The 10,868-nt window shown below is 52.0% G+C and overlaps 1 protein-coding gene across 2 annotated transcripts in view; it reads left to right on the top strand.

The window, feature by feature from the left end:
* Nucleotides 1-2,639: 2,639 nt before the first annotated feature.
* Nucleotides 2,640-10,868, top strand: part of UPB1 (beta-ureidopropionase 1) — a 45,598-nt gene continuing 37,369 nt past the window's right edge. For both annotated transcript variants that reach the window (XM_003280826.3, XM_003280825.3), the window contains exon 1: nt 2,640-3,000. In XM_003280826.3, coding sequence (XP_003280874.1) covers nt 2,897-3,000 — 104 coding nt within the window. In that variant the 5' untranslated portion in view covers nt 2,640-2,896. The remainder of the gene's footprint in view (nt 3,001-10,868) is intronic.

Here is a 10,868-nt window from a genome sequence, read left to right as displayed (position 1 = left end):
TGAGGAGGGAGGAGGAAGGATATGAACAAAATCCAGGAGATAAATTTAGCAGAACTTGATGCCTGATTGTATGGGGGAAAGAAAGAACATGGAGGAGTTGCAGATGACTCTCAAAAACTTGGCAAATCAGTGGGTGGTGAGGCCATTACTGAAATAGGGAATACAGTGCAGAAGATAAGAGGCTGGGCGCGGTGGCTCATGCCTGTAATCCCAGCACTTCAGGAGGCTGAGGCAGGCGGATCACCTGAGGTCAGGAGTTCAAGACCAGACTGACCAACATGGTGAAACCCCATCTCTACTAAAAATACAAAAAATTGGCTGGGTGTGGTGACACACGCCTGTAATTCCAGCTACTTGGGAGGCTGAGGCAGGAGGATTGCTTGAACCCGGGAGGTGGAGGTTGCAGTAAGCCAAAATCGCGCCATTGCACTGCAGCCTGGGTGACAAAAGCGAAACTCTGTAATAACAAAAACAACAACAAAAACAAAAGAAGAGCCTGCTTGAGAAAGGAAGTGAAAGTTCATTCCGTTTGAAACATTTTGAGTTGGCTTTGAAGCCTCTTCCATGAGACCTCCAACAATTTCTCTAAGCCAGAAATCACCTCTTTGCACTCCATAGTATCTTTTTCATCTCAAATTATTTAAATCTGTTGTATTTACAAGTTTGTCTTTCCTTCTTTTTTTTTTTTTTTTTTTTTGATACGGAGTTTTGCTCTCATTACCCAGGCTGGAGTACAATGGTGTGATCTCAGCTCGCTGCAACCTCTGCCTCCTGGGTTCAAGCGATTCTCCTGCCTCAGCCTCCCCAGTAGCTGGGATTACAGGCATGCGCCACCATGCCCGGCAAATTTTTGTATTTTTAGTAGAGACGGGGTTTCACCATGTTGGTCAGGCTGGTCTCGAACTCCTGACCACAGGTGATCTGCCCGCCTTGGCCTCACAAAGTGCTGGGATTACAGGTGTGAGCCAACGTGCCCAGCTGTCTTTACTTAATTAAATCACAGAGAAAAGGTACTAGATCTTATCTGTCTTTATATGGCTCTCTTGGCAGTGCCTTACACATAGAAAGTCCTCAGAGTTTGCATTCTTGAGAAGGCAGCTCCATCAGATACTAGCAACTGTCAGCTAACATTTATCAAAACAAGGAACAAAACTTGTGAGTTAGCAGCTGAAACAAAATACCTGAAGTATAATATTTTTAATGTTAGTAGCTGATTCTAGATATAAATTAGCTCCCTTTGTGCTCATTTTACTTGCCTCTTTTTTTTCTTTGAGATTGCGTCTCACTCTGTTGCCCAGGCTGAAGTGCAGCCGTAAGATCATAGCTAGGGAGCCTCGAACTCCTGGGCTCAAGCGATCCTCTCACCTATGCCTCCCAAGAAGCAGGTGCACACCACCATGATAGGCTAATTTTTAAAAAATTATTTTGTAGACACAGGGTCTTGCTGTGTTACCCAGGCTGGTCTGGAGTTCCTGGCCTCAAACAATACTCCTTTCTAGGCCTCCCAAAGTGCTGGGATTACAGGCATGAGCCACCGTGCTGGCCTTTTCTGACTTTTAAACAACCCCACAGCGTAATCTTTGCATTCCTATTTTACGGATAAAGCAACAGAAGCCTCCAGCGACTAAGTTAAACCTTCCTGGGGTCACAAGGTTTACAAGTGGCTGAATAGGACTTCTACAGACTGGTTCCTTCACCCGGCTGCCCGCCGAGGTAAGCGGGCCTTACTGCCCTAATTCTCAATAGGACCCCAAAGAGGACGCTTCTTTGCTCCTGAAGGGATGGCACCCTCTGAATTAGCGGTAACAGCAAATGGGGCTCTCACTCCTACCATCTCAGTGACAGTTTAAAGCGCACCCTACCGCAGGAAAGTGCCCATATTTGCACACACGCAGCAGAGGGCAGGGCTGAAAAGGGGCCCTAGGGTGCAGGGGGCGCGCCCTCACCCGGGGACCCCGCATTTTACAATATTAGCTCCACCGAGGCGCACGGAACTGCAGGCAAGCAGCTGACCTTCCCCTCCGGCGGCCCCAAAGCCGGGGGTGGGAACGCGCAAACCAGGTAGCGGCATGGACTCCGAGCCTGGCCCCTCGAGGGTTAAAACTCCCCAGACATAAAGGCTCCGGACGACAGAGGTGCAGCCGTCGCGTGCCCATGGGACACTGAAACTCGTCCCGTACCTTCCTCGGTAGTCCTGTGCGGGAGACTGGCCCGGCCGGCTGCCCTACGCTGCGGACAGGAGGTCGCGGTCGGGAGGGGCCCTGCCCAGCGGTTGCTGGTGGAACCAGCCCCCGCGAGGGCTCAGCAGCGGGCGGGCCATTTACCTCAGACCCGTGCTACAGCCTCCCGGAGGCCGCGCCCAGGCCTCCCTCACGACCTCTCCAGGGTCCCGCCCCGACACCAAGGGGCAGGTGAGGGGTGGAACCTGGAGGCAGCCGCGCGAGGGCCCCTGAGGGAGGCGGGAGGGGGACAGCCTCAGTCCTGACTCGCAGCCGAAGCGCGAGGGCTCCGCGCAGTCCCGCCTGTGCAGGGGCGTGTCTTATCGCTTGCTAACGGAGAGGCGAAGGGCAAGGGGCAAAGGGCAAGGGGCGGATCCCTCCGCCCCCTCCCCACGCGAGGCCCTGGAGAGCTGATTGGCCGTGTGCTGCGGCGGTGGAAAGAGGAACGTGTCCTGGCACGTGCCGAAGGAGCGCTAAAGGCCAGGGGCGGTCCCACTCGCGAAGCCCTGGAGGACAGATTGGCTGCGCGAGGAAGTGACGTGTCCTCACTTGAGCTGTCCGGGAGCGAGAGTAAGAGATAAAGGCAAGGGCGCCTGAGCGGGCCTGGGCACCTCCTCCCACTGCGGGCAAAGGGCAGACAGTTCGTGCGAGGACACAGGCCCTGGCGGACGTTGGCCATGGCGGGCGCTGAGTGGAAGTCGCTGGAGGAATGCTTGGAGAAGCACCTGCCGCTCCCCGACTTGCAGGAGGTGAAGCGCGTTCTCTATGGCAAGGAGCTCAGGTCTGCACTAAGTTAATGGGGTCTTGGGGCCACAGAGTGTGGGTCTGGGGGAGCAGGCAGGGAGGGCCTCAGGGTCTGAAGGGTTCAGGGGAGGCGGTGAGAAGTCCTGAGTTGGTGGGCAGAGACCATAGTAGGTTTTGATGGGACGGCCCTGGGGTCCTTGGGGGTTGCAGAATCCTGGGGTGACCTTTACAAATCTCTTCTCCCCCACGTTGCCCAGAACTGGAAGGAAAAGGACGGGATTTTACTCTCCAGGGCTTTCTCTGTGGCCAGCCGGGCTTGTCTTCTGGGTGTCTGGCTGGATCACTGTCTCCAATCAGAGCACCCAGCAGGTGTACTGATTGTCCGGCCCCAGACCATCCTTCCTGCGGTGACCCGACCTCTGGCTGACCCTTGGAAATAAAGGCTGTCTGCATTTAGTTGGCGAGTGAACCTTTCCCACTGGCAAGCCATGGGCGTTAGTTTTTCCACTTCCTGCAAGCTGTGTGCATCACCAGGACTTTCTGAGGGCTGTGTACTGCTGGACACTGTGTCCACAAAGCTGAAAAAGACACTTCCCGGCCAGGCGCGGTGGCTCACGCCTGTAATCCCAGCACTTTGGGAGGCCTAGGCGGGCGGATCACCAGGTCAGGAGATCGAGACCATCCTGGCTAACACGATGAAACCCCGTCTCTACTAAACATACAAAAAATTAGCCGGGCGTGGTGGCAGGCACCTGTAGTCCCAGCTACTCGGGAGGCTGAGGCAGGAGAATGGCGTGAACCCGGGAGGCGGAGCTTGCGGTGAGCAGAGATCACCGCCACTGCACTCCAGCCTGGGTGACAGAGTGAGACTCTGTCTCAAAAAAAAAAAAAAAAAAGAAAAAAGAAAAGAGAAAGACACTTCCCCTTCCACTCTTGTTTCTCTTCAGTGCATTTCTTACCTGCAGCAACCAGAGGATCCCTTTTTTTTTTTTTTTTTTTTTTTTTGAGACGGAGTCTCGCTCTGTCGCCCAGGCTGGAGTGCAGTGGCGCAATCTCGGCTCACTGCAAGCTCCGCCTCCCGGGTTCACGCCATTCTCCTGCCTCAGCCTCTCCGAGTAGCTGGGACTACAGGCGCCCGCCACCACGCCCGGCTAATTCTTTGTATTTTTTAGTAGAGACGGGGTTTCACTGTGTTAGCCAGGATGGGCTCGATGTCCTGACCTCGTGATCCGCCCGCCTCGGCCTCCCAAAGTGCTGGGATTACAAGCGTGAGCCACCGCGCCCGGCGAGGATCCCTTTAATATGTAAATCATATCCTGTTGGCCTGGCGCGGTGGCTCATGCCTATAATCCCAGTACTTTGGGAGGCAGAGGCGGGTGGATCACAAGGTCTGGAGTTCGAGATCAGCCTGGCCAATATGGTGAAACCCTGTCTCTACTAAAAATACAAAAATTAGCTGGGTGTGGTGGCTCACACTTGTAGTCCCAGCTACTCGGGAGGCTGAGGCAGGAGAATCGCTTGAACCCGGGAGGCGGAGCTTGCAGTGAGTCCAGATTGTGCCACTGCACTCCAGCCTGGGCGACAGGGCAAGACTCTGTCTCAAAAAAAAAAAAGAAAAGAAAAAATCACATACTGTTGCTCCTTTGTGCTTAAAACTCTGTAAGGAATTTCCTGGGCTCTTAGGATGAAATCCAAACTCTGACCACATGCAGCCCCTGACTAACTCTCCTTCCACTTCCTTGCTCATTTGTGGGCTCCCTGCCTCCCCGAGTCCAGCCAGTCTGCAGGCTCCATGACCTTGTGGCAGTGACCTTGCAGCAGGAACCAGACCAGTTCACCGGTAACTGAAGGTGTTGATTGGATTGGTGGTTCCCAGCCACAGCTGCTGTGGAGTTACTGCAGGGAGGCTACACCTCAGATCCAAGGGTGTTTTCACAGCTAGTGGATGATGAAGTTAGAACAGCCACTTTTTTGGGGTGAGGTAGTACAGAACTTTGTCAGAAAAGGCTCTTCATATCCGAAGGGCTGGGTGACCTTTAAGGCCCCTCCCAGTGAATGCGCTCATGCTCCTATTTCCACTGCATCTGTAAAGACTGGTCCTTGAGAAGTGTCTCAGAGTTGAGACTCCTAAAGAAAATGTCTTAAATAAAGCAAGGGGTGTCTTACGCTTCTGGGGATGGGAATTAGTTTATTCTAAGAGTGGGGTGGGCATGTCTTCCTGGGAAAAAGACAGCATATGGGTGCCAGGGAGAGGTAAAGGAGAAGAGTCTTGGGAAAAGAGAAGTCAGTTTCCCACAAAGGTGATTGGCTGGGGCACATTCTGGAGAAGGGCTGAGGTCAGCCCAAGGACTGCCTGCAAGAGGGATTGTATCTAAGCATTTGGGTCACTCCAGAGCAGGAGGGATGATGATAATGGCTGGTGAAATGGGAGACAACCTCTTTTGACCAATGACTGCCAGGCTTCATCCTGGGGCTCACAATAACAAAGTGGCTCCTTTTCCTATCCCCTTTTCTTGCTCTGTTCTACTCAGCATTTAGCCCTTTCAGCTTTTATCCCTAAGGTGTAAACCTTTGTACTTGCTCTGTCCTTGCTAATGTGTGGGATTTGGTGATGAATGGCATTTCGAACTGAAGATTAAAAAATTACTGCTCATTTAAAAACTCTAATCCCACTTAAATTCCTGTAAACTCCTCTAAGTCTGACTTGGACATAGCTACCTCTGTGAAGGTCCATTGGACCTGAAGCCCTCAGCCCCTCGGATCCGACTCCCGATGTGCTCCACACAAGACCACCTCTTCTCCCAGTTACAATGCTTAGTAAATGTTTGCTCAGTGAATGATCCAAATGAGCCTTTACCTGTGGCAGACGAAATCCCCAGAGAACATCAACTTTCCATTTTAAGACAGCCAGAACCAAGAAGCAGTCATTCAGTCAACAAGCATTCGTTGAGTACTTAGTCTCAGCCACTGGCACTGGGGATACCAGGATGAGTAAGTCATGGTTCCTGCCCTTGGGGGCTTTCCATCTTTTGATGGTTTCATTACACTGTGAGAAGGAGGCAGGGAGAGCTTGAGAGAGTTTGTGTGTTTGGAGTTGGGGGGACATCAGGAAGGCTTCCCAGGAGCACCATGCCTAAGCTACATCCTAGGGGAGACAGGAAGTGTACATGTCCCCAGACACCAGGGAACGTGCCCATTTGAGGACTGTGTTTGTGAGAGGGTTAGTCATTGAGTGCTCCCCCGAGGAAGACCTGAGAGAGGAGGCAGGAGTGGCAGGTCGCTCTTAGGGTGTCTGAGGCAGCGGAACTGTGTCTTGATAATGGTGGAGCCTTTGAAGAGTTTGACCTGGTGGCTGAGTGAAGAATGACCTGGAATAATGACTGGATGATCCGAAATTTTTAAAAAGGGAAAGGAAAAAAGACTAGCCTGGAAAAAAGTAGGTGGAAGATGAGAGGCCTTATGTGAACAGAGTACCTGGGGGTGGAGAGACAAGGCTTCCAGAGGTCTCAGGGAGGTCAGTGGACAGTGAGGCAATGAGGATAACAGGTGTGACAGTGAGGATCTTGCCGGCTTCTGGCTTGGACTCTCAGATGGCCAGTCGACTCATGTGATGAGGAGCATCTTTGGACAGGTTGCGTTTGAGTGTTGTTTAGTTCCTAGGGCTGCCGTAACAAATTACCACAAACTGGGTGGCTTGAAACAACAGAAACTTATTCTCACAGTTCTGAAGACCACAAGTACAAGACCAACGTGTCAGCAGGGCCGTGTTCCTCCAAAGATCCTAGGGGAGAATCCTTCCTTTTCTTTTCTAGCCTCAGGTGGCTCTGGGCTTTCCTTAGCTTGTGACAGCCAGTCTCTACCTCTTTCTTGGCCTTCTCCTGTTGTGCCTGTATTTCTCCTGTGGTGTCTCTTGTCTTTGAGCAGGGTACAGTGGCTCACACCTGTAATCTCAGCACTTTGGGAGGCTAGGGCTGGAAGATTGCTTGAACTCAGGAGTTCGAGACTGGCCTGGGCAACATAGCGAGACACTCATCTCTATAAAACATTTAAAAAAATAGCCAGGCATGGTAGCATGCATCTGTAGTCCTAGCTACATGGCAGGCTGAGGCGGGAGGATCACTTGAGCCTGGGAGGTTGAGGCTGCAGTGAGCCAAAATCTCTCCTCTGCACTCCAGCCTGGGAGTCAGAGTGAGGCCCTGTCTCAAAGACACACACACACACACACACACACACACACACACACACACACACACACACACACACACCCGTCTTTGGATTTGGAGCTTACTTGGATAATCCAGGATGATCTTGAGATCCTGATCTTAATTACGTCTGTGAAGACCCTTTTTCCAAATAAAATCACAATGACAGGTTCCAGGTGTCAGGATGGAGACACAGCTCAACCTGCTACAGTAGCTTCAGGGTCTGCAGGTGGAAATAACCCAGGGGTTATTTGCTATGTGGAGGTGGGCCTCAGGTGGGCGAGGCTGGGCTTGTTGAGCTGCCCTGGAAATGGTCATTCCAGGTGGAGGAGGAGCAGGTACAAAAGAGGGTGCTGGAGAGAATGCTGGAAAACCCGGATATTCAAGGGGTGAAAGAGACTTTGTGGGAGATTCTGGAGGTGAGCACACTGGGGCAGGACAGGGAAAGAAGCATTAGATGGCTCAGAAATGTCTAGTGGGTGAGGACAGCAGGAAGTCTGCTGGATTTAGCCAGGATAAGGCTGTTGGCAATTCCTGAGATGGGGCCAGGAGGTGAGGCCTGAGCTGAGGGGAAGCATGTGTGGAAGCTCCCTAGGCAGCAGGGAGAGACAGAAAGTGAGTAAACATGTGGACATCTGTGGAACACTGTCCTTCTTTCTCTTTCTTCCTGTCCTTCTCTCCCTCCCCCCCCACCCCCCTTCTGTTTTTCAATGGGAGAGACTCTTTAACAGCTTCAGTGATGGATGTGGAGGTCTGTAGGTACTAGTGGAGAAAGATGTCCAAGCTGTGTGTATTAAGTGAAAAAGGCAAGTTGAAGAACAGAAAATACAGAATGATGCCATTGTATTTGTAATGCATACATGTAGGAAAATAGGAAAGAGACATAAAACATTGTTAAGAGGGGTTGCCTCTGAGTTTTGGGACTAGGGGTGGGGTAGAAAGGGGAATTTATGTTTCATTTTATACCCTTTCCCACTATTTGATTCACCCCCGCCATGAGCACGTGTCTCTTTTGTAACAGAGCTCTAGTTTAATGATTTAAAATGCTGGTGGTAAAGAGCTATCAGACGTGGAAAGATAAAGTTCCAGAAGTGAGAGGTTGCTGAGGAGGCAGAACTTGGTGTCCTCTGGCAAGGTCTGCCTGACCCTGGGTGGGAGAGATGGGGGCCCTGAAGGGCATGGTGGGGCTAGGATGGGAAGTGACAGGCTTTACTCCTTGAAGTCTGAAGGGAAGCCCTGAGTAGGGAGGCCTCAGTAGCAGGGTGAGGGGTAGAGGGTCTGAAAGCCAACTACAGGGACCAGGGCAGGCAGTGGCAGCATGAGGCTGTCTGTGAGGTTATGGCTCATTTGCTGGTCTTGTCCTCCTGGGCAGTGGCTGACTGATGCTTGTTTTAGTACTTTTGGGCTGCTATAACAAAATACCACAGACTTCCCAGTACTTGTGGGCAATCACAGGGAGAAAAAGGAGAAGGGTCTGTGTGTCTGTTTCCCCAAAGGCCTGTGGGCCTGGTAGCTGGACAGCCCTTTGGGAATGTCCTAGTAAACACTGTCCTCAGCCTGTGGTCTCACACCAGGAAGATGTCAGGTGGCAGAGCTCTTGTCTGAGTGTGCAACCCTGGCTGTAACCAACATCTGGCTATGGTCTCTTTCCCCATCTTAAATCACATGAATTTATTCCTCACAGTTCTGGATGCTATGAAGATCAAGATCAAGGTGCCACAGTAGATCTGGTGTCTGGTGAGGGCCCACTTTCTGGTTTGTAGATGGTGCCTTCTCACTGTGTTCTTTCCTGGTGCAGGAAGCAAGCATGCCCTCTGGGGGTCTTTTAAAAGGACTCTACCCTCATGACCTAATCACCTCCCAAAGAGCCCTATCACATTGGAGATGAGGATTTCAACATACAAATTTGGGGCAGACATAAGCATTCAGTCCATCTCAGTGGTCCACTGAATCTCCTGTACCAGGCCTTTCAGTGGGCACAGCATATGGTCACTGACTGCGTCTGCACAGGGTATAGCTTGAGGATTGGCTAGGTTCTCCAAGATGAAGCTGTGTAGGATGTGGTAATGGACCACCTTGGATAATGGGAGGGCAGAGAGGCCTTACAGGTGGTGCCCAGATAGTAGACAGGAGTGGCTGGGAGGAGGTAGAGCCCCAAAGGTGGCTGTCCTGGAGGGTGGAGCGGCCTCTCCTGTATTACCTTGGCTTAGAATGAGCTCGCAGGGAGCTGGGGATAAGGAGGTGGGCAGCCTCAGGGCTGGCCAGGCGGAGGCACCACTTGGGGGAAGAAGGGTAGGTAATGGAGGTTGTGCATGGTGGGAAGATGGGGAGAGAGACTTCAGCCAGGTGATGGTTACAGCCATGTTTCCACACCCAAGACGAGCTCTTCATCTGACATTTTCCTGGTGTGAGAACACAGGCTGAGAGGCCAGGCAGGGTTCACCAGGACACTCTCAAAGAGCTGTCTGGCTCCCAGGCCCACAGGCCCTCGAGGGAATAGACACATAAGCCTTGCTCCTTTTTCTCCCGGTGTCTGCCCACACACACATCCTGGAAAGCTGCGTGATTATGTCCATCAGAGGGGATTTGCCCTGAGGTTGTGGCCTGCAGGAGTGCCCTTCCGCTGGAGGGTGGGAGGACTGTCTAAGGCAGTCACAGCAAGGAGAGGCACGGTGTGGGCACTGCTGCTATTTCTAACCTGCTGGAGTGAAGGGAACCTTGACTACTTGAAAAGCAGGCTGATTGTCAGGGGCGGAACCGAACTCAAAGCTGTCAGGGCCGTCACATGGAAAGTGCCTGGCAGGGGGCGGTGACAGGGGGCTTGGGCTGACAGGGCTGTGATTTTGAAAGAAACGTCTCCAAGAAAGTGATTTAAAGTAGGAGAGAAATATTATTATTAGATAATGGCTGTCAGGTTATTTTTTGATGTGTTTTCTGAGTATTTCATAATCATCTTGCCCTTAGATGGTAAGCCCTTCCTGGCTAGGGGCCGTGTCCCATCCCATGCCTCTGTGGCTTTCACCTTCGGGTGTGCAACAGGTATCAGGAGGTATTTGCTGTTTGGCCAGTGGTCACTTCAGTGGAAGGTTTTATAACTAATTCTCTAGCCTTGGTCAATAAACTACAAATGTGGATGAGCACTTAGGGCTTCCATCTGAACACCTGGGCCCCTCCAAGCCCACCCAACACCAGATGTGGAACTGGCCTCCTCCAGCAGGAGCAGCAGGACAGAGTGGCCAGGGTCTTTATTCACCATAAGGCCATCCATGTGATCCCAGGTCATGGCCTCTGCATCCAGCCTGTCTCCGGAGCCCCATTTTCCAAGCCCCTCTCTGCTCCCACAGCCTGCCTCACACCCTAGGCTCAGCATAGCCCTGATTCTGGTTCAGAACCACTTTTGAGAATCTGTTCCCTCCTTTCTGTGATGACTGCCAGGACTTTAATTCCTACCCTGATTTCAGCAACTCTAAAACACCAACCTCTTGACTGGCCTCCCCATTGCCAGGCCTAACCGTGCTGCCTCTCTGCTGAGGTCTCCCTGCCAACTGCAGGTAAAGTCCAGGTTCAGTGTAGTGTTCTGTCATGGCTGGACCCCACTGCTTGCCAGCTCCCTTGGGCCCTGGCACTGAGCGCCTTCTAGCCAGGACATTCTCACCTCTTTGGCTGATAAATAACTACAAGAAATGGGAGAGGGATTTTAAGT

The sequence above is a fragment of the Nomascus leucogenys genome, chromosome 7b (assembly GCF_006542625.1).
Source record: "Nomascus leucogenys isolate Asia chromosome 7b, Asia_NLE_v1, whole genome shotgun sequence".
In the NCBI taxonomy this organism is placed as follows: domain Eukaryota; kingdom Metazoa; phylum Chordata; class Mammalia; order Primates; family Hylobatidae; genus Nomascus; species Nomascus leucogenys.
The sequence above is the reverse complement of the archived record's forward strand: the minus strand, read 5'-3'. Positions and strand labels throughout refer to the sequence as shown.